At 31.2% G+C, this 25,573-nt stretch overlaps 1 protein-coding gene across 3 annotated transcripts in view; it reads left to right on the top strand.

The window, feature by feature from the left end:
* Positions 1-25,573, top strand: part of LOC134724739 (BAI1-associated protein 3-like) — a 136,892-nt gene that overhangs the window by 64,585 nt on the left and 46,734 nt on the right. For all 3 annotated transcript variants that reach the window (XM_063587943.1, XM_063587946.1, XM_063587944.1), the window contains exons 3-4: positions 3,170-3,257; positions 17,716-17,793. In XM_063587943.1, coding sequence (XP_063444013.1) covers positions 3,170-3,257; positions 17,716-17,793 — 166 coding nt within the window. The remainder of the gene's footprint in view (positions 1-3,169; positions 3,258-17,715; positions 17,794-25,573) is intronic.

Raw genomic sequence — 25,573 nt, forward strand, 5'->3', positions numbered from 1 at the left:
AATAATTAAAAATGAATTAATTAGAAGATCGATTTAATAAATGTCAAGTTGAATGCATAATTAATTAATAATGAAAAATTCAAACTTATATAAAAATGAAGTTATTAGAAAATCGATTAAGTAAAGTTGAATGCATAATAAATTAATATTTATAATAAAGAAACTGGAAATCTTTAGATTGACCAAGAAGTAACATTTTTACATTTTCATATTACAGTCAAATACAATCAATACTGTCATCTGGAATTGCAATATACTGTTTATCAAACTGTTCATGTATTATATAACACTTCACGTCTATGCCGGAACGCTTTCACTGTATACTTAGCCAGCTTTCTAGGATAGTTTGTCATCAAAAAGAAAATTTTTTCATCGTTTGTCATATCTATTAGGTCATTGCCAGAAAATATATCATTAAAAGTAGATTCTCTCAAGTCATTATATAAGGAGCAGTGGAGAATAAAGTGACACTCGTCCTCCATGGAATTGCTGTTATAAAACTTACATAAGCGTTCATTTGGTTGCTCGCCGCTATATCTACCCGGCTCTAGTCTCAAAGGAAGAATTTCACATCTCAGCTGTGTTAGGAAAGATCGTTCAGTTTTGTTCAAATTTAATTTAACATAAGTTTCTATTCCAAAATATGGAATATGTAAGACAAATCAAACTGTAAAACAATTAAAAGGGGGAACCGAATAGCCTTATTTAAGCTAACATTACATACAAACAAAAAGCTGTTAGAAAGCAGCAACTCACAATATTCAATGAAACGCAGGCTTCTCACAAGCACGCATAGAATGTTGTGGGGGTAAAATATATAAGATAACGCTATTCCCTAAATGGGACAATGATGTTACAACACAAAAACAGAACACATTCAACCTTTCACAATAATAACGTTAAAAAGTAAAATGCGTGCTATCGGACCATAATGATATTAATAAATAAACGAAGTTGTGAAGATATGTATCTGAACTTCTAGTAACCCTTGTGTTGTGCTTAACTGGTTATATGTCATTCATGCAAAGTGCTGTGACATTATTTCATTATTAAAAAAAATAACACAGTTAAAAATATTTTTAATAACACTATTTCACCAATTTTATACTTAAGTGACAATTTTGTTTACAATAAAGACTGTAATTCTGATATGGAATAATCTCGTGGTACAGGTTATGTTATAAATGGTTAATGTTCTGTATTACATGGAATAGAATTTTCTCATGATACGTGTTATGCTAACTGGTTTATGTTCTGTATTATATAGAATGGAATCATCTCGTGTTACGTGTTATGCTAACTGGTTAATGTTCTGTATTATATAGAATGGAATCATCACGTGTTACGTGTTATGCTAACTGGTTAATGTTCTGTATTATATAGAATGGAATCATCTCGTGTTACGTGTTATGCTAACTGGTTAATGTTCTGTATTATATAGAATGGAATCATCACGTGTTACGTGTTATGCTAACTGGTTAATGTTCTGTATTATATAGAATGGAATCATCACGTGTTACGTGTTATGCTAACTGGTTAATGTTCTGTATTATATGGAATGGAATCATCTCGTGATACGTGTTATGCTAACTGGTTAATGTTCTGTATTATATGGAATGGAATCATCTCGTGTTACGTGTTATGCTAACTGGTTAATGTTCTGTATTATATGGAATGGAATCATCTCGTGATACGTGTTATGCTAACTGGTTAATGTTCTGTATTATATGGAATGGAATCATCACGTGTTACGTGTTATGCTAACTGGTTAATGTTCTGTATTATATGGAATGGAATCATCTCGTGATACGTGTTATGCTAACTGGTTAATGTTCTGTATTATATGGAATGGAATCATCTCGTGATACGTGTTATGCTAACTGGTTAATGTTCTGTATTATATGGAATGGAATCATCTCGTGATACGTGTTATGCTAACTGGTTAATGTTCTGTATTATATAGAATGGAATCATCACGTGTTACGTGTTATGCTAACTGGTTAATGTTCTGTATTATATAGAATGGAATCATCTCGTGATACGTGTTATGCTAACTGGTTAATGTTCTGTATTATATAGAATGGAATCATCACGTGTTACGTGTTATGCTAACTGGTTAATGTTCTGTATTATATAGAATGGAATCATCTCGTGATACGTGTTATGCTAACTGGTTAATGTTCTGTATTATATAGAATGGAATCATCTCATATTACGTGTTAAGCTAACTGGTTAATGTTCTGTATTATATGCGGACTGTTTATTTCATTAGATCATCAGTACAATGCAGCTGCTGTATCAAGTCGATATGTTATCAATAACTCCATCATCAAACAATAAAATGACCAATAAATTCTATTATTCTCATCATAAATGTTTAATTTGCAGCTTCCAGCATTCTTTGTGGCTAATATGACTAAATTTGCCCAAGGGAGATAACTCTGTATTGGTTTTATTGGTTATATTGATAAGTTTTGACATTTTATTTGGGCTATTCACATACAGTTCTTTCACGTCTAGAAAGAAACAATAAATATTGATGTTTTTTGTAGAAAATACATTAAGTTCAATGAAACTAGGTATCTTCAATGCATCAATAACACAATCTTCAACCATTCAACTTAAAATCGATCTTATAATAGGTTTTTTATAGTTTACATCGGGATATGTTCTTTACATATCTATTATTCCGAGGTTAGAAAAATATGGAAACTCCAATTTCTCTCATTGACAGGCCAACCATTAGCTTAATCGATTTCAGTGTTAAATATAAATATAGTATGTGACACTGCAATTTGCAATACACATTGTGTTGTCATTTTCATTGATCTAAGTAACTGAATATTTATGAATATTAATGACTTTATAGTTAACTATTTATATTTTGTTATTTATGGAAGAAATATACCAATTCAGTTCAACATGCGAAGCGACTTAATTAATAACAGAGCAAGCTCATATCAGTAGCTTAAGTGTATTGGATATTTAAACAGGACATCTTATATAGATATAAGAATATAACTAGAAGTTTGCTTTGAAAAAAGGAGATATGGGACTTCATAATATGATTCTCTATACAGACTGCAGGAAATAAAGCTCTATTTACTTATGTTATCGTAGCGAAAAGTGAAATGGCAAAAGCTAAACCAAAAAACTCTTTTTATTCCAGAGTTCATGAAGCGGACGGGAATTTCTTTGAAAGTTTCACCGCTCTCGCTTGGAGACAGGAAAATAAGCGACTTAGAGCACATTCAGATGTAAGTACATAAGTGTTATATATTTTATCCGCTTTTTTATGGACACAAGTATATGCAAGTAACTGATACATACATTTTTTTCTTGAGGAGTTACTTAACATACATGGCACTCACACCACATCTTCCTATATCTATGAATAATTATGTAAAGCTTATATTCTTTATTCAGCCTTGTCATTGTTTAGCTAGAAAATACTTCCATGGCTAGCCAAACTTTTGGTCTCTTTTTGGTTTTATGATCTCTATAATGATTGTTCATAAGATATCATGTTTCAATCGAGAATCACTGGTCTATTTACAGTAAGACATGAATTGTCAAAGTACGTATAGGTACCTTTAATGTTATGACATACACTTATAGGTTAGTCACAAAACAACAACATTGTGTAGGCTTTGAAACAATGCTTGGGTTGATAATTTACATTATGTACGTATAAGCTAATATAACATATTCCTTCAGAAGATATTGCAAGATCATACATTTTTTAACATTAGTGGACATACTAGTATTCTAGGTTTCATAATTTAACATTTTTACTGGAATTATACCTCACGTTGTCGTGACATACTCTTTTAGTTTTTTTTTTGTGTTAATATTGAAGGTGATTCAAACAACACGAATATCGGTTGATTTAAATTTGCTGTTATTAAAAAAAATAGAATTATTTTAAATAAAAGAATGCATCGCATTCACTCAAAGGTGAAATTCTTGCCTGGATTTGGCTATACTCAGGCCCGTTTTTATTCTATAAGCTTTATCGTATGTATAAGTTAAGGTTTTTCAAATATATTGGCCTCAATCGACACTGAATAATACTGTCTCAATGCGCATCTGGTTCTGATCAGTGAAAAAGACATGGTTAATGACATTTACTCAATCTCGAATCTCCATGTGAAGCGAACAATTCGCTTTACCAATTTCAGTATTATTTCAATAGAAATAACATCTTTGATCTCGTCTTGCTATCAATAAGATAAATACTTCATACTTTGACATGGTTTTTGAGCTCATTAATGGCCATAGTTGACACGCTACAACAAACTCTTTGACTGTCAATTAGGCCAATTTCCGATAATCAATGTAGATTACATTTTACATGTTAAAGAATTTTAACGGCGATTCTAATTGTAGAAAGCGGTTATCTCTACAGTCGTATACATTGCTATTGAAGTCGATTTTAATGAAATATTGTCTTTACAAGTTATAGTGGAGTTTGCATTATGGATCACTTTAAATTAAAAAGGAATTGAGTTATATCAGATAGTCAATAACATAGTTTTAATTCAGATTTGTTTTTAGTGTTGAAAGGCCTTCCTTTATGTCTTATAATAAAAATGCTCTAACATGTTACAATTTATTAACATTGCAGCTGTAAGTCTCACTAACGAATCAATCATTTTTCAAAAGGTGCAGATAAATCATATTTTTCCTTTCGAGGATCGTTGGTTTTAATCGTTCACTATGGCTTCCTCCAACAAGATTTTTTTAAACAGACCTTATAGAAAAATGCACTAGTTTTGAGAATGGCGTTAAACATCAACACTTAATCCATCAAATATTAGGTTACATTGTGTATTCAGACTTTTGAAATGGCACATATAATAGTCTATATATTCTAATGCAATGCTGAAAACGTTGTTATTCATTACAAAAATAAACTCGTTTGAAACGGAACAGAGAAGGTAAACAGGGTTATCAGGTAGAAACTGTGTACATTCATTTGATTGATCGTTATTTACATGACGCCTAGTGGTAAAGAATTCAACCCTGTTCAAGATTCTAACGCATTAAAAATAAATGCAATTTGTAGGTATCGGTACTGCAAGGTAGGGGTCGACCGGTGTGAGGAGTTTGAATTTCAGACTGCCTCTGGAAAGTGAGGGTAGCTTTGATTTACCCAAAAAATATAAAATTCAGAAAGGTGTTGCAAGGATTTTCAACCGTAGAGAGTGTGACATAGTCTCTATCCTAGACATCTGACTTAACGTTCTCATTGATGTATATTAACATATCGCAAACATTCATATTGTCACTCTACTTCAGCATTGGTTTTACTAACGATACCGGAACAGTGGGAGTCTAGGGATGACCATGTTTATTTTCCCTGTCTATCTACTTCAGCATTGGTTTTACTAACGATACCGGAACAGTGGGAGTCTAGGGATGACCATGTTTATTTTCCCTGTCTATCTACTTCAGCATTGGTTTTACTAACGATACCGGAACAGTGGGAGTCTAGGGATGACCATGTTTATTTTCCCTGTCTATCTACTTCAGCATTGGTTTTACTACCGATCCCGGAACAGTGGGGGTCTAGGGATGACCATGTTTCTTTTCCCTGTCAACTTTTTGGGTCGGTTTGGTTGACTTCTTCTGGATTGCGCAAATAAAAAGGATAGCGAACAAACTAGGCTAAGCGTTTGTAGATATATTTGAAATGACAAAACTATGTGTAATTAGTGTTATATTGATTAATGTACTGTACTTATAATTAAGCATTCGCGAATTAAAAACTATAATCATGTTCTCGGTATGCATGTAATTGATTCTAATTCTCAATAGAGAATAAACTGAATCATTATATGGAACGGAACGGGTTATTATTCAGTTACGTAATTCAGTAACAAACACTATTGGATGTGTAGTTTGACAATGAATAATTCATTGCTCTTCAACTTTGTACTTTATTTGCTTTCAACCTTTTTTTATGCGAGCGTCACTGATGAGTCTTTTGTATACGAAAAGCGCATCTGGCGTAAACAATTGAAAGGCTACTTCTTATCTTTCATGTGTTTTTTTTTCTTCAAAAAATCGAGTGTCATATTGTAGTTTAAAGACCGGGTGATCATCTCTCAAAAAGTATATGGACAGAAGCTCGTCAGATAACCATTTTTAAATAAAAAATAAGCAAACAGTAGCTATGTGTTATGGCATTAACATTTCCTACTCTATACAGGCTTTGAAAATGGACTCTGGTTCATGAGGAAATCAATAAAATTGGAAAATAAACCTATTTACAAAAAAGTTTGACTTTCTCCGGTTGTTCATGCTTTCCTACGATTTAATCATAAATGTGGATATTGATTTTAATGTAAAAAATCAAAATATAGGAAACAAGGTCTCAGGTGAGAATATAGAAACATGATATCCCAGACTAAAGATTAGCTGTACTAAATACATAGTTATAAACAGGATTAAATGATTGATGTAAAGCGATATTTTAATATTGCAACAAACCCAGGGCTTGATTATAAATATTGGCTTATAATTCTGTTGTTTATTATTTTTCTGAATGAAAACGCGCTTCATGGCAACGATGACATTGGGTTACTGAGACTGTTGTATTTGTTAAATTCAGAGGGACTGACTATTAATTAACTAGGATTAAGAGTTGTCATCTTTTTTACTATTATACTTAAACATGTACAGTTAACGTAAATCTCCCGACACATCTAATGAAATATTTGAACATATGAAGAAATACCTCGGTTGATTTAAATATTATCTTTTGCTTCACAGGAATTTATTTACGTCTAAGTGATATACTGATTTCTTCTTTCACAAACATTACACATATTTCAGATCTCATAAATTGCGCTTAATATTTCGTACAACCTCACATTCAAATGATTTATTTCTTATTCAATTTACATGTAATGTTTACTATTAAATACACAAATATCTGCAGTTTCTTGCAATGATTGAAATTTAAAAAAAAAATAGTAATTTTTCAAGACAAATCTGAATTTCTGTCCGACATATAATTTTTGTAATAAAATTACATATGATTTTCACTATTGACACGTTACTAAAGTATTCCATTTTCATAATTAATCATTTAATGATAATAAGAACCAAAAAGCTACGAAAAAAATAAACAAAAATAATACCGAACTCCGAGGACAATTGAAAACGAACAGTTGTTGCGTATTAAATTATATGCCGGGCACGTTTTGATAGAGATTATTTGTGTGTTTCTCTGTACTGTAAGTTCTCCCATTTATTTGTATTTTTATTCTTGCCATGTCATGTTATCATCCTAATGTTATATTTAACATTGCCATAAAAGCAGGGTTGGCTAGCAACAAAATCAGGTTCAACCCACCATTTTTTCTTTAAAAAATGTCCTGTACCAAATAAGGAAAACGGTAATTGTTATATTATACTTCTTTTCTTTGTATGTTGCATTTTAGTGTTGTGTTATTGATGTGTCGTAGTTCTCTTCTTATATTTGATGTGTTTCCCTCAGTTTTAGTTTATAACCCGGATTGTTTTTCCTCAATCGATTTATGAATTGCGAACAGCGGTAAACTCCTGTTACTTTTGTTTGATCAAATTGCAAAATCAGAAACTTAAACACATCAAACGAATGGATTACAAATGTTTCTTTGTTGGTAAAGGCATTTTAGTATGTAGAAAATTATACCTGGTTTTATGGCTAGCTAAACCTCTCACCCTGTATACCAGTCGCATAAAATTCCATTTCATTGACAAATATGTATGATCGAACAAAACAAAAAATCATTAAAATCTTAAAATCTTATTAAAACTTAAAAGTGATTAAAACCGGAAAAAAACCCAATTTGTTCCGATGCGTGAAAAACCTACGAAAACGTTGTTTTCTTTTGGTTATGTATCATACCATTATTAAAACACTGTAATTATTTATTTGTGTGTTCGTTTTTTTTAAATTGATATATTGCACTGATAGATATAAGGGAGGAGAGTGGTTCATATATAAGAAAAAGTAATGGAAACCAATCATTATATATGTACGTGCCTATCATAAGTTGTGGACCTCGCCATTAATGATTTGTACTTTCTGTTCAACCTAATCACATAGTTTTAGACGATTTAGAACTTGACATATAATTTAGAGACACTTATTTATTGGCATTGAGTATCTTCCTTTAGATATACATACAAATGTATGATAAACAACGCAGTAATAACTGATCAAACGGACTATGACTAGGTCTATTGAATAAAATACAGGAACGACCAGAATTGAAGTAAACACAGCTGCTACCTTTGTCTATATTGTAATTCCTATTAATGTTTTATGTAAAAAGTTATTTCAATATTCGATATGATACGGTGTGAATCAGTCAATATCAAGTCAATTAGTAGGTATATAAGAATGAACAAGACAAAGTTCATTCAACAATAATGCAATACATCAGAATCCAGACATTCTGACACATTTAAGCGGATAATGATATAGATGTCAGTTTAAAAGGATAGCATAGTAGACATTAGAAATAATTACCATAAGGTAGATCAAGGAAGTGCACAAGTTTTTGACTAGAGAGTAAGGAACATGTGTCCACATTGGTCAATTATTTTATACTACTTAATAGACATGATGTATGTTTTGTCATGTTTTATAAATGTTTTGTTTCCTTTATGACGTGCTGCAAATGAAAAAAAACAAACTAAGCAATGTTCGATAAATCATAAATTGGAAATAAACAGGCACATTGTTTTATCTGAATCACGACAGTACCGGCAGTGCTGGGATTTTAGGGCATAGCTAATCCAGTACCGACAATGTTATACGTCCCATAAAGATAATAACTAAATAAAATATTCTATACTCAAAATGCCCTATTAACACAGAATACTCTGTTAAAGCATGTAATAACAGTATTATATAACATGACGTGTGCGCGTAGATAAAGGCAACTGCGGTATACCGGTTTTTAAAAGTAATCAATCGATTGAGAGAAAACAAACCCGGGTTAAAAACTAAAAACTAGGGGAAAACATCAACTATAACATTTATAAGAGTAGTAAAATGAACAACAGAAACAGTGAAATGCAACAAAAATAATCAACAAAATACATAGAAACGAATTGTATGATAGCAACTGCCATATTCCTGACTTATTACAGGACATTTAAAGAAAAAGGGAATTACCCCTGGTTTTATGGTTAGCCAAACCTCCCGCTTGTATGGCAATGTTAAAAAAAAAGAAAATGTTTAGAGATATTAAATCTAACAAATATATCAATATCTCAAGATATCTTTAGTTTAAATCAACTGCTGAAAAAGCTTAATTCTTTAAATGGAAAAATCACGAGAAAATCATTTTTATCTTATTATCTTGTAAACTCGGTTTTTAGTTTTTAAACTGTAGCACGAAATGAAATTTCAAGCAATTGCAAAGACGAACACGTTTTCCAAGAAGAGAAAGCTATGGCAGATAACAGTCATCAGGTATATCCCTGCATTTTTTTCGTCATACATTTATATTAATTAATTTATATTTGGTACTGTTTTTATGCCCCACCTACGATAGTAGAGGGGCATTATGTTTTCTGGTCTGTGCCTCCGTTCGTCCGTCTGTGCGTCTGTGCGTCCGTGCGTCCGTGCGTCCTTTCGCTTCAGGTCAAAGTTTTTGGTCAAGGTAGTTTTTAAAGAAGTTGAAGTCCAATAAACTTGAAACTTAGTACACATGTTCCCCATGATATGATCTTTCTAATTTTAATGCCAAATTATAGTTTTGACCCAAATTTTATGGTCCATTGAACATAAAAAATGATAGTGTGAAGTTCAGGCTAAAGTTTTTGGTCAAGGTAGTTTTTGATGAAGTTAAAGTCCAATCAACTTGAAACTTAGTACACATGTTTCCTATGATATGATCTTTCTAATTTTAATTCAAAATTAAAGTTTTGACCCCAATTTCACGGTCTACTGAACATAGAAAATGATAGTGCGAGTGGGGCATCCGTGTACTATGGACATATTCTTGTTATCTAATCCTTCTCGCTATGGAAAACATTCTATCTAGATTTAAATGCAAATAATCAAATCACTATTAAATTTAATTTATCATCACAGCAAATCACCATATAAGCTTTGACTACAAATATAACTTAAGGGAACACATTGGATGCTATACACGAGTCTGTGTATTGTCTGTCTGTGTCCCATGCGTTTGGTTAACATATAGATAAGGTTTCTACCTCTGTTGCAATTGAGTTATTTCTCCGCTTACAATAGTTTAATCTTATTTAACAATCGTAAGTAGATAAATGTTTAAAATTTTTTGCCAAGAGGGAGAAATTTGTTTCTCTCAATTATTTTCAGTCTATACCATTCTTCGATGTGTTAAACTCTGTAATCTATCGTTATATTGGAAGTAATCATTTACGTAACTTCAGAAAGTAAGACTACAGCATTTGAAAATAACCACACGTGGTAGATGATACTATTCATCAACTGACTAGCCAATATATGTGTTGAGAATATAATGCAAACGTTATGTTTCCCGTATTTACGTCTTATGTTTATGACGTTACTTTGTAGTTTTTGGTGGGGTTCGTGTTGTTTATTCTTTGGTTAGTTTATGTTGTGTCATGTGTACTATTGTTTGTCTGTTTGTTTTTTTCATTTTTAGCCATGGCGTTGTCAGTTTGTTTTAGATTTATGAGTTTGACTGTCCCTATGGTATCTTTCGTCCCTCTTTTGTACAAATGGGCTCCTTCGATATAGATTTTGAACATAAAAGTAACACAACGCAAAGTATCGAGTTTAAGTCGTTTATTACAATACAATAGGAAAGCACCTGTCAGTCAGAGAAATCATGCTCAAAGTGTACGAGGGGACGGTAATTGGATTTTCAGAAGGGGGTTGCATTTTTTTAGATTACTTGTTCATTTCAATCTTTTGCTACATATGCTTTTTTCACTAATGTTCACAATTGCTACCTGGATCCACCTTAAAAAAATCATATACACCTGTCTTGTATAAGATTAACTGTTTTCAGCTCTTTCCAGCCCAGGGATAATACTTTAAAAAATCCTCCTCCCCCTTCAAAACCCAGAAAAGCAAATGTCTATCAACTTATATTTGACATGTAATTACAAATATATGACATAAATTTTGCCTGAAAATTAAAATTTAAAAAAAAAAAAAATGCCAAATTCCGAAATCAAATGCCAGTACCCGGAGCTTGGTACTGTCAAAAATGTGTTTTACATTTATAAATCAGCATCCACACTATTTTACTCTACTTAATCAAATAATACAGCTCCTCGGGCAAAGTTTCTTTTATGATTTATCGTTATACATTGTAGGTATAAAAGGTAATTTAGACGATTGAATATAACAATTCTTTCAAAAACTGTGGGTCCTTTGTGGTAAATAAAAAACTGGGGGTGCATTGAGGTAAATAAAAACCTGGGGGTGCATTGAGGTAAATAAAAACCTGGGGGTGCATTGTGGTAAATAAAAAACTGGGGGTGCATTGAGGTAAATAAAAAACTGGGGGTGCATTGAGGTAAATAACAAACTGGGGGTGCATTGTGGTAAATAAAAAACTGGGGGTGCATTGTGGTAAATAAAAAACTGGGGGTGCATTGTGGTAAATAAAAACCTGGGGGTGCATTGAGGTAAATAAAAGTCACATATTGATTATTCACGATGATGACTTTATACTTTTGAATATTCAATTCAAACATATAGACAATTAATGTCGTTCCAGCGATGCTCGAGGGTAAACTAGTGGATTAAACTTGGTTTTATAGCTAGCTAAAAGTTATCAAAGGTACCAGGCTTATAATTTGATACGCCAGACACTCTCTCACCTGTATGACAGTCGCATATAGTTTCATGAGACTGACACCAAAACAAACAGTCATGGCGCATTATTGTCAAAAATTGAGTTACACCTGTCAAAATTGTGTTTTAATCTAAATGCATTTCAATTCAATTCATTCAATATACTATTCGTTTACCAGTCTGTCACACTAGAGTCTTTTTTATTGTTTTGTTGTTTGGTTATAGTTTTGTCTGTTTTTGGTTATGGTTTTGTTTGTTTTTGGTCATGGTATTGTCTGTTGTGATTGAACATATGATTGCCGAATGCGTACTTGATATCTGCCGTTAATATTTGGAGACACGGATTATCCTATCAGAAAACTTGTTGACAGCATTTAATCTTATTCGTACATGTATTGTATTTTGCAATACAGCTAACAAAGCATTTTTGTTTAATCAAAACTGGCTTAGATTATGAATTGACAAAAAAGTAAAATGTTAAATGAGGAAAATTTAAAACGGAAAGTCCCTAATCAAATGGTAAAATCAAAATCTAAAACACATCAAACGAATGGATAACAACGGTCATATTCCTGATTTGGTACGGACATTATCTGATGTAGAAAATCGTAGATTTAACCTGGTTTTATAACTAATTAAAAATCTGACACGGATGCCAATCGCAAAAAGGTCTACCATATTGACAAAAATGTGTGAACAATACAAGCAGACATAATAGGTAAAATATAAAAAAAAATGAAGGTACACTGAGATAACGTTTACACAAATCTCAAAACAAATGTTTATTGTTTAGATCATAATTGTACAAGTCAACACCTTCATGACGTATATCAGAAGAATTGGATATTTCAGCTTTGAATCATGTCTTATTCAACTACCAAAATAGCTGAAAGGTATCAAAACAGACAAACCAATTTATCATATTTTCTAAATATAGTACACTTTGTAATTATAGAAAGACAAGAAAAGAAGTAATAATAGAAAGAAATATAGTTTTAATTCGTCACATATTGAACGGCGTGTATTATTAATACCCACAGAGATTGATTGTTGAATGTATTGATTATTGATTAACTAAGATATGCATTTGAAGCAGGAGCTATTACCAAAGTTTTACAATAGAGAAAAAAATGTTATCATAGAATAACTATTCCAATAATTGAAATATACATTAATTCACAAATGTTCGAAATAAACTCATCATAGATACCAGGACTAAATTTAGTATATACGCCAGACGCGCGTTTCGTCTATAAAAGACTCATCATTGACGCTCGATTCCAAAAAGTTAAAAAGGCCAAATAAAGTACTAAGTTGAAGAGCATTGAGAACAAAATTCCTAAAAGTTTTACCAAACACAGCTAAGGTGATCTATGCTTGAGGTAGAAAAACCTTAGTATTTCAAAGATTCAAAAATTTGTTAACAGTTAATTTATAAATATAACCATATCACAGCGCATGAGTTAGTTATCAGTGTTGTATGGTCATTGAATATTTTTCGATAATCCGAAATAGTTATCAAAGGTACCAGGATTATAAATTGATACACAAGATGCACGTTTCATCTACATAAGATTATGGGATTATTGCATGAATATTGGAAATTATTGTTGCGAGCAGAATTTTATATTGCGCGAGCTTGCGAGTTTCATTGCGTTTTTAATTGTTTTTCGATCTATGAGTTTGAATATCCCTCTGGTATCTTTCGCTCCTCTTTTGCAACATGCGTAATAGTAGTGTATATATATCAAGTGTTTTATTAGATAATATAATTAGTTTGATTGGTTCAACCTAACGGACTTAACATGACAAGGCACACGATGTACTCTTCAGACGATTTTAAAGTAATCACTTGCTGTAAAATATAATTAGATTAAGTCAAAGAAATGTCCTTTTTGTGGTTTTTGAGCATTATAAAACTCCCAGACACGAGTTTCAGATTAAAATTGATTGAATAAAGAAGGAATTTGACCTCCCAATTAAAAGACACGTCTTTCTTTCTTTTCGTTTTACGTCTGATTAAAGTACTTTTGAACATTCTCAATTTCCTAAATATTTATAAAAAAAACCAAAAAAAACCCCAGGATTTTTTAAACAAATAAAGAATGCTTATAAATTTAATCTCTGATAATCTCTTCATGTAGATCAAATAACATTTGTGTTGAAACCAATATAATGCCGATGTCAAGAGTTGTTAAAATAGATGATATGACACTTACTGCTTTATGCCTTGGTCGACGAGTCAAAAGGGAAAATCCAAAATATTTAACACCTTTAAGTACGGAAGTGTATAAGCGAAATTTTATTATTATTCTTTCATGATTGTCGATTTTAATCTTTAAACATTTCCAACTTCAATATTGACAGTATTAACTTTAATCTTGGTATTAACAAGTTTGATTTTGAATTCTTAACTTTCATCTTGGGATTTTTTACTGAAATTTGATACTATGAACTTAAGTTGCGAAATAACAAGTTTCGACTTTATTAAAGGAGCACTCGAATCACAAGGTGTAAGATATCTTTATGACCGCTCAATGTATACATTTAAAGGTACAAAAAGATTGTGAAGTCGACAACCAAGATGATAATAAAAATTATCAAGATTAAAACAGACAATCTTAATTATTAAAGTACATCATTCCGAGATTGAGGTTGAAAGTATCAGGACAGAATTAAGGTTACAAGAGCGCAATTATTCGTAATGCATTTTCCATAGGATACCACTAGTGTTCCGTATTTTTTTTCTCGAAGACTACACAAACTAGGGAAAAACGGGTGGCAGTTCCTGTTACTAGAAATGCCAGTGTTGCATTACAACCAACAAAATATATAGGGTCATGCGGCTCAAATTGACCTAAAATGCAGTTGAAAAAAATCGTCTACTTTTTTCGCTTACTGAAAAAGGCATATTTTTAATGGCTCCGACATGCAGAAATTGAAGATATTTTCTATACTTCGTAAAATGTGAATATGATTTTCGGCAATTTTTAAACCTAATTGGATAAGCTTTCGATTAAATGTAATTCCAATCCTGTATCAACCAATCAGAAGCCGTATAGGATTCTATTCTGAGTACCATCTTGGGGTAAAAAACTTGCCGGTAAAATGTAAACAAATAATTGCGCTCTTGTAACCTATAGAGTAGTGAAAAAAATTTCCAAAAATTAAGCGCCCGCGCCAAAAGTCGCGCTCGCGTCTATCTAGATGATATCACATTTTCAAAACATTATCTGATCACTCTCTGAATTTGGAGAATTAGTTTTTGCCCGCCGATCAGGCCTAAAATTGGAACTGATTTTTTCACCAAATACGGTACTGGTCAAAGAGACATGAAGATAATGTTAATTTATTGGCTTAATTTTTCGAAGGTCATCCAACACTGACCATATTGTCGACAAAACCGTTCTGATATGGAAAAGCTACATCAAATTTGGAAGAATGGCTATATATGAAACCATTTCTCGAAAAAACACGTTTTTGAAACAGACTATAGTTTTCCCAAATGTTGAAAATATTAGGATATTTCTACTTTAACCAGAGAAACTATTCTTAGACTACGATATTCAATGCCAAGATTAATTTTTCTACTTTGCAATTTAACTAAATCGTTGGTATTTGCTTAGGGACCCTTTTGGCCAATTTTCACGAAATTAGCTTTTTGCTAGAAAAGCAACTGAGACACTGTCATTAAGGTTAAAAACCAAAATTTACCTTCAAATTCAAGATTTATACATGCTCTTTCCGATAAAAACAGTAGATATCACAAAAACGTTGCATACTCTTCATACCTTGTCGACATTCGAGCCCACCCTAGATTTAGATATAGAAATAAATACAAATAGGAAACAGACTATAGAATGAATTCACGTCGATGAAAAGTCCATTTGACCCCGTTTCTCACTGTTTCACATTTTTCCCGAGCAAAATGACAATTTTTGATATTCTTCAAAGCCTTATTAAAAAAAAGTGTCATTTCTCTATAGGTTACAAGAGCGCAATTATTCGTAATGCATTTTCCATAGGATACCACTAGTGTTCCGTATTTTTTTTCTCGAAGACTACACAAACTAGGGAAAAACGGGTGGCAGTTCCTGTTACTAGAAATGCCAGTGTTGCATTACAACCAACAAAATATATAGGGTCATGCGGCTCAAATTGACCTAAAATGCAGTTGAAAAAAATCGTCTACTTTTTTCGCTTACTGAAAAAGGCATATTTTTAATGGCTCCGACATGCAGAAATTGAAGATATTTTCTATACTTCGTAAAATGTGAATATGATTTTCGGCAATTTTTAAACCTAATTGGATAAGCTTTCGATTAAATGTAATTCCAATCCTGTATCAACCAATCAGAAGCCGTATAGGATTCTATTCTGAGTACCATCTTGGGGTAAAAAACTTGCCGGTAAAATGTAAACAAATAATTGCGCTCTTGTAACCTATAGTATTTAGTAAACAAATGTAATAAACAATACTTCCCTCGTGTGCTTCTGTTTTGAGGTAAAGTGTTATAGTCATAGAGGAACTTTTTTTTAATCAGAATCATTTCAATCGTATTTCAGTTGCACAATGTAATGGGACAGATACCAGATAAACAATGTTTTAAATTGCAAGCTGGTCGACTGTTTAAAATCTTTTTTTTTCCTGCTGATACGATGTTATATTGTTCTAACATTAATTTCCATAACGATAGTATAGAAATTGTCAACGTTGTTTTTCCAAGCTGCACATGATTTTTAATGATAAAATTTGAAAAAAAACTAATTTTAAAATTTTAAAACTATACAGTTATTATTTCATTCCCATTCTGTTTTACAATCTTGTATAAGGAAACCTTTTGTTTATTGTAAAATGACAGAGTTCGAATGTTTCCAATCTGTTAATAAAACAAAAACTTAAAAGACTAGCTAAACCGCAAGTGCACATTGCTTACTTTACTATTTGGTCATGCACGAAAACAATCAATTATGAAATGGTACACTGGCGAACGATACATATCAGTGTTTTTTTTATAGGAAATGTTTTAATTTCCTGCGTGATTTTTGCCAGTTTCGATTTCACTGCCTTAATTAGTTTATTTGCTTAACAAAATGTCATTTATCTTGTCAAAAAATCTTCTGAAAGCAAATTAGAAATATTCTAGTGGATACAATAAATAAACCGAGCAAATACAATACTATAATCAGAAATTGAACAGGATCATTTACACTATACTATTAGATTTTATAGATATTGTATGCTTCAGTTCATTTTTGTATCAATTAAACATTAATGAAAAATGTTGTGAACGTTAAGTCCTCAATTGTCAAAGAGTTAGGGTAAACGTCGGTTATTTAGGTTTGTGTAATTTCCATTACAAGACAGAACAATTGTAAACGAAGGAAAGTTGTTTCGATCTACATCCGTGGACATTTGAAATATAATTTATGAATGCTGCACAAGTTTGAAAATACGAATTTCCTGTTCTCCGCTTGTAATTATTAGCATTTATTTTTTGCTAAGCGACTTCATATGCTCAAAATGAAGTTTTAACCTTTTCTCAAATACACTTTTTGTTGGAAGTTTATCACTTTTGTTCTAAGTGAGGCAGTAGTTTTCCATTATTTTGATGTATTTTGCCATTTGATAAGGAACTGTCTTGTTTGAATAATGTTTGGGACGGTTGCTATGTTATTTTGCTCTCAATATACTCGATAGAACAATTGCGTCATTTTTTGTCACCGATATTTTATTTTCTATTGGATGTTTTCGAAATACAAGCACACGAGTCCATGATTATTTTCCATATTTTGTGTTCCTGGTTTAGTTCATAATGTTCATTACAAATTTTTAATTTTTTGATTTTTTCGAATATTGGTATATTATTCCCAAATATGATATTTTTCAGGACGGTGAAGAAAAACCACCACCATCAGAAAATCAGTTTGCAGTTAAACCTAAACTGCCACCAATTAGCAGAAAAGAGGTAGGTTTGAAACATTTAATAGTCAACGTAATGCAGTTAACAAACTGCTACATATATGAGTAATTGTGAAAAAAGACAGCCGTACATGATTTCATCTATCATTAGTCTAGCAAACATTTTTAAAACTCAATCCAATTTCCCTTATTACTGACTTTACATAGTAGCTCCCTCGTTATAAAACTGGAGAATGATTTTGTGTGACGTTTATGAATACACACTTACAAGCTTTCTCCTTCATGTACGATAACATAGACTTTGCATTGGCATTTATTAACAGACTGATTTAAACTAGTTTTTACTGTACTCATATCTTTACTACTGGGTATTAGTTTATAACAAGAAGAAAATAAATATTTGTTTTTAGACCTTGAAAACATTATGCAGCAGGATTTTTTTTTCATATTTTCTTTCAATTTATATATTCTCAGGATATCAAGTACTACCATAATCATATACATTTGTAAGTTATATCGTTTTCATTAAAAGAAATGTTCGGGTAAGTGCTTGAAAGGGAAATCATTCGACAAAGCAGTAAAAAAAAATAGAAAGAAAGCTTTTAAAACGTTGACGTAAAACATGTTAGTCCAGCCACTTTTAAAATATAAAGGAAATTAAAGAGGTTCCTCGGATCAATTTCCGAGTTTTAAAGTTTTTGTATTTATGTTTCTCAAACTATAATTGACCATCAATGTGCTTTTAACAGTGGCGTTTTTACTTCATGATATCATTCGATCTTCTTTCAACATCATAATCATCAATCATACCTACGCTGAAAACTTCTAAAGCGGAAGAAAAAACTTAAACAGGAAATTAGCTTCCATCATTAAAGAAATTAATTATCCTGGCCTGTAATTACTTTTTTGTTATATCCTTTATATGGTTAAAAACATTAAGCAGTAATTACTTTAGCATTACATAAGCAGTACAGGAGAGGTAATATAATCATTACTTTGTGTGTTAAGAGAGAATATCATTTGAGGCATTCCTTATCAACAAAACTAGCGGAAATTAAGTTCATTTTTGTATATTAGTTTTCTGATTTTTATTGATATTTTGTACTTGAACAAATAGACTACATTGTACATTGTTATATTTAAAGAACTTATTAGGGTGGTTTTGTCCAATATCTCTGTTTATTATCCCACTGACATTTTCACAATCTATTTTTTTTTTTTTTTTTTTTATAAAAATGGTCGAATCATTCAAAATGATCTGAAATCCATTTATAATCACCTCAAAATTTATCTCCAGACAGAATTACTGGTAAAATTATATTACAAGTCTCAAACAGCAGTTATAGCAATGTGATTTTTTTTTTATAACACTAACTTTCTTCTAAATATTAAACATTTATGACACATAAAGGAATATGAATATATAGATGTATTAAACTTATACAGATTGATTTACCTAAATATTTTAAATAGACTTACTTGATATTCATGAAGAAAAAGAAGGAATAAAGTGAAATATATACTTGATATTCTGTATTAATGCTTTTAAACTTCTTATATTTATTGATAAACAGCAACACTGTCAAAATAGTGGATTTTGAATGTTTGTCATTGATATTTTGATATAAGCAAGAGTTAAACCCCGAAAAAGATATTTTGCTTCAAATTGTATTTAACAAATATATCAATGCGTTTAACATATCTTTTTGGGTAATGCTCTTTTTTTTAAATTGTTATTTGGATGGAGAGTTGTCTCATTGGCACTCACACCACATCTTCCTTTGTCTATCGTATAATAAATTCTTTTGTTACATGTTTCGCACGTCCAAGTGCCAACACAAGTGACATTTTAGCACCACAGTTTCCAGACTCAACAAATGGATCATTCATTGATAATATTACCATAGCTTTAAAACAAAATATAAGTTTTCTATACTTTTTCGGAAATAATGGTTTTGTCGATGCATGATTTTCCCAAATTACATAGCTTTTACTTGAAATCATTTTAACTTCCTCTTCAAGTTTCATTTTGTAAGGGGCATTATGTTTTTCGATATATGCCATGCATTCGTTCGTCCATCCCTTTGTTCGTCCGTTCGTTCGTCCGTCCCATTGTTCGTATGTTCGTTCGTCCGTCCCTTTGTGCGTCAATTTGTTCGTCCGTCTGTTCCACTTCAGGTTAAAATTTATGGTCAAGGAAGTGTTTGTTAAAGTTAAAGTCCAATCGACTTGTAACTTAGCAAACATGTTTTCTATTATATGAATTTTCTCACTTTAATGCAAAATTAAAGATTTGACCCCAGTTTTACGGTCCACTGGACATAGAAAATGGTAGTACGAGTGGGGCATAATTGTGCTATCGACACTACTGTTCCTGATTAATGTGAATATAAATAAAACGATTTATGGCATTAACATCAATGAGACAGCAATTGACCGACACTTTAAAAGAAAATAAATCTTTAGATCAATACACCAGTCTTCAATCGAGAACAACTTTCTATACAATGAGACAACCTCTAAATCGCTCCAAAGTTCTGAAAGTGATGAATACATTTAATAGAGTCTACCACAAATATGTCAGCAACACAATACGCCCCCTTGATGATACATTGTAAGAGCCATTAAAATGTGACAAACTCAACCACAGACTAGGTTCATTAGTTCATAGTATACATTATACATCTTTTTCTGATGATTTATATTCATCAAAGGATTTAAGAGCAATTTGCGATAACGTCTCCAATTTTTTTATATTATTGGATATTTGCATATTATATATTCTTGTCGATTGATGAAATAAGTCTACCTTTAAAATTTAAGTACTTTAATGCACCAAAGAGAAATAAACCGAAATTATGGTAATACTTTTAAATGAAGAAGCTTTAAACTGGTAGACGCTTTATCAAAATAAACAAAAAAAGCAGCTTTTGAATTTCGTCCAGAGCTGATATGAAGAAGATACGTTATGTATTAAAACCTTTGTTCACGTTATTGCATATTGACTTTGCGGTTACAAGACAGACATTGCCATAAAATGGACTTAAAATATTAATGTGTTTTTTGGTTTTTTGGTTTTTTTTTTTTTTTATTGTTTATGAATTCATCAAACGTTCCGTATCAAATCAATTTGTTTTTTAAACATGTATCTTATCCTAAGAATTCGATTTCAAAAAGTAGTTCTTATCTCAATTTCACTTTCATTTTTTTATGCAATTGATTTAAATACAGAACATCAAAAGATTTTGAATAATATTAATATTGCTATTAAGAATGTTCAACTGCTGGAAACATATGTCGACTGTGATGTACTTTCTATTGAGTAAACATAACAAACATGTCTAATCTTTGTTGCAGTTTTCTTTTTCTTATGAATATATACATATTTATCGCTATTATCTGTATTTTTCCTTTGATGTTTTTTTGTGATAATTTTCATATCACTCGTGTAGAGTGAGAATGAAAATTATCGCTAGTTTCTAAGGTCCTTAGCAACAGCGTATTAATATAATTCATGCGCTAGAGTGTCGGCCAATCAGAAAAGATTAGCCAGAACTATACAAAAAACTGTTATCGGATGACTTCGCTGAAATGTCAACAATAAAAGATGATTTCTCGTTTTAATATTTTACCGTGAATTTCGCCGTTAAATAATTTATTTGAAGTTAATAAAAGTAATCAAATCATGTTATTAACAAATAAAAAAAAATCCTTTTTTTTTTTTACATAACTCTACTTCAAATCATCGTAGGTCTGTCTGCATGTACATTTCTTCGTGCATGTATATTTCTTCGTCTGCTTTGAAAATACATAATACATTCAACCGTTCACTTCATTTTGATACGTAGAAACACCAAATTACAGCTTATGAACAGTGAAAATGGTTTTTGCCATATTTGAACACGCCGGATGGTCAGATGAGACATCTTTTTTGCAAATGAATGAACTACTTGAGCGACTACATATATATATATATCAAATAAGCCTACGCCAAAAAAAATTGTATCACTAAAGAAAATGCATTATCATCGTATAAGATAGTTTTATTTTACTGAAATTTAAATTAAATGATATTCGAAAATACAAATTATTGCGATAAATAGATTATTTATGTTTTTTTTAAACTCGATGCCTTTTCTCCTTCTCATCTCATCTCAGGGCTCCGCCCTTCGATGAGAATGAGAAATTGCATCTCATTTAAAAAAAACATAAATAATCTATAAATATTATTGAGTGCTCTTTTTTCTCTGTTTTATCTGTAACATTGGGAAAAGGGGTATTTGATTTTCGGGGACATTTTTCCAGATGTGTAAAAGAGACAACAACCCATCTATAGAACAGCAGGAGGTCACCAATATGTCTTCAAAGCTGGGAGAAACTCTCGCAACCGGAGGCGTTCTTCAGCTGGCTTCTTAACAAATATATGTATACTAGTTCAGTGATAATGGACGTCATACTTAACTACAAATGATATACAAGAAACTAAAATATAAAATCATGCAAATATTAACAAGGCCAGAGACTCCTGACTTGTGAAAGGCGCAAAAACTATAAATTTGTTATGTTTTGGCGGTGTTCTGTAAAACAATAGACTAAACCGAAAAGCAGATGACGATGAATAGTCATATCCTGATCTGCGATCTTTGATTCTTCAAAGTTTCACTTGAAAGGATATGTTTTACTTAAATCTGGGATTTGACATCAAAACTACCTGTCCTCTTTACCTTTTCTCTGTATGAAAAGTAAAATACAGTACAAAATAATAGCATATACTTTCTTAAGAAACCTGCATGATACATGGCTTCAGTCTTGTGACAATTGTTCGATATATTTTTTTATCCTGAAAATACATTCTCCCTAAACGATTATCAACTGAAATTAATTGTTGTCATGTAAATGCTGACAGTTTGTCAAGTCGGTCACTATATATGAATTTGTGTCGGAATAGGCGGGGATTTGTATATTTTTTGTTGTAATACTATCAAACAAAAGACAAACAAAATGTAAGGCTGTATTTTGTTTGCCATATCTGTTTGCGTCAGATATATAGTGATTAAGCCAAATAAATACATATCTAAAAATACTGTAATTAATGAGAATTTAGTTGATTTTGTCAATCTTTTGGAGAAGTTCATACATACTTTATGATTTGTATTGTACATTTGATGCTCAATAAGAGATCTGAAATAAGGGCACAAGTAGTATACTGCTATTCAAACGTCATGAATCGATTAAGTGAAAACAAATCCGGACTTCAAACTCTAACCGAGGGAAGCACATCAAACATAACAAAGGAACAACAGGAACACTGAAGTGCAACTGATTGATACATGCGTTTTTCTGTTTTAAAATAATAAGGATACATTGTCTATTATTTTCCTTCTATATTTTAGAAACTTTTCCTAGACTGAGTGCAATTTCCTATAGCATGCCTTCATTTCTCCAGCACTTGTCTGAGTTTTAATTTTAATTTTCAGAAAAGGAACGAAAGACACCAGTATTATTTTTTAACATTTGATGAATGTATCATTATTCATTTAACTTTATTCTTCACTAATTTTGGAAGGACTGAGATTCGAAAAAACACTTTCGACAAACATTATACTAAATACTTCGATAACCACGCGTAGTGTTTGGCTGTTTTTTTTTTACTTTATATGAGACGGTTAACATATACTGCAAACAACAGTATTCAGACTATTCAAAGTATAAACATAAACAGATCAAATGATATGTTATGAGAAAGACTATTATGGTTATCTGAAATAAAGGCAATGTTAGTGTTTTTGTTTACCCCTTGATTTTGTTTACTTTTAATCTCGGAATAAATCTTGAATAATGTCATATATACTATAATACCAATAAGTAATAAAATAACAAAAAGATGGCGTCAAATTAGAAACTAATTATAAAACTTGGATTACATAGTCAAATAACTGTCTATCGATGTTATTTGACATGATATTGAGTAACTTTTATCTTTCTGTTGTTTCATGAATAAAATATGATTTGACTTCTATTGGATATTACAATTCCTAACGGTAATTGCCTTTTTTGTGTACTTAACGAAAGTCTGTGAACTTCTCTTGTTTTTCAATTATCAAAGTGCTAATTGACTTCTAAATTAGATGAGGGGAGAATTTATATCAATGAGAGTCAATAATGAGTGGATCCTCACACTATAACGTCTTTGTAAACATAAGTCCTCTATCTCTAGCATAGTTCTGATTCTTTGTCCCGGTTTTGCTTTACTTTCTGTCTTTATCTTATTTTGTTAGCTCTTTATTTTGTATTTTACTATGAATTCTCATATAAGTTTGACCCAAGCATCACTGAAAGCACATTAATTGTCAGAATGCGAATCTTGTATAGTAAATAAGTACTTTGAATATTATGACTTTATATCATTAAAATTGTTTGATTGAATTAAGTTGTTGTTGAACAGTTTTTGAAGTTCCAATGTTATCAAATCAAATTTAGATCTTGTTGATATACAATTAATGCTTCAACCCTACTTGATTTGCAGGGTGAGAAATACATAATACTTATTGTAAAACAGAGAGAAAAAAGTAATCATATAGTAGATATAGGAAGATGTGGTGTGAGTGCCAATGAGACAACTCTCCATCCAAGTAACAATTTAAAAAGTAAACCATTATAGGTTAAAGTACGGCCTTCAACACGGAGCCTTAGCTAACACCGAACAACAAGCTATAAAGGGCCCCAAAATTACTAGTGTAAAACCATTCAAACGGGAAAACCAACGGTCTAGTGTATGTACAATACTTTTCAATCGAGAGCTAGGACTTAATTTATAACGGGAATTATCGGATGAAAATTAAGCTATCTTATGTGATACTCGAAACTGACATAGTTCTGTGATAAATTGTTTTGGGGAACAACAAGTCAGGTTTTCATTCCACAAATAACAATGAAATGTTTGGTTCTTTCGATAGAAAACGTGATTAAGGAGAAATTTGCATTTTTCAAATTTCTTCAGTTTTTAATATCATGATTAATAAAATTGAAAATGGAAATGGGGAATGTGTCAAGGAGACAACAACCCGATCACAGAAAAAAACAACAGCAGAAGGTCACCAACAGGTCTTCAATGTAGCGAGAAATTCCCGTACCCGGAGGTGTCCTGCAGCTGACTCCTCAACAAATATATACTAGTTCAGTGATAATGAACGCCATACTAATTTCCAAATTGTACACAAGAAACTAAAATTAAAATTGTTTATTTGTGACAATATTAACATCTTTAAACGATGTTAATTTATTTCAGACATTATTATTTAAATCATAACACCTTTATTGAAAATTCATCAGTACCATCTACTTATAGATAAGCAATTGACAAGAAACATTTAAATATATTGATGATGTGCAGTATTCACAATAAAGTACTCAGCATTCTGGTTGATTAATTAGTAGACATTTTTAAGTCCGAGACGACAATTAAACGATGATTATGCTATTTGTATGTAACAATTCACTTTAATTTATCTTATTTTAGTGTAAAACAAAGGATGAAAATGTACTCTTGGTCGTGTGTCAGAAGATAATAAAGTCAAAAGAATTTTTTTCGGAATTACAATGCAATAACATTTTTTCTTTCTTTAATTAGCTTTGGAGTAAAAATATCCGGATTGCATCAAAATAGGACTAGAATACAATAAAACAACATGTATTATTTGAAATAATTGTTTGATGCGTTTTATTATATTCGGAATATAAAATTCGCTTTCAAAAATCTGTAAATGGAAGTGGAAATTTCGAGGTCCATATTATATCACCTAATGATGTGTTTGATCAAGTCAATT

This window comes from Mytilus trossulus, chromosome 7 (assembly GCF_036588685.1).
Source record: "Mytilus trossulus isolate FHL-02 chromosome 7, PNRI_Mtr1.1.1.hap1, whole genome shotgun sequence".
NCBI classification, from domain to species: domain Eukaryota; kingdom Metazoa; phylum Mollusca; class Bivalvia; order Mytilida; family Mytilidae; genus Mytilus; species Mytilus trossulus.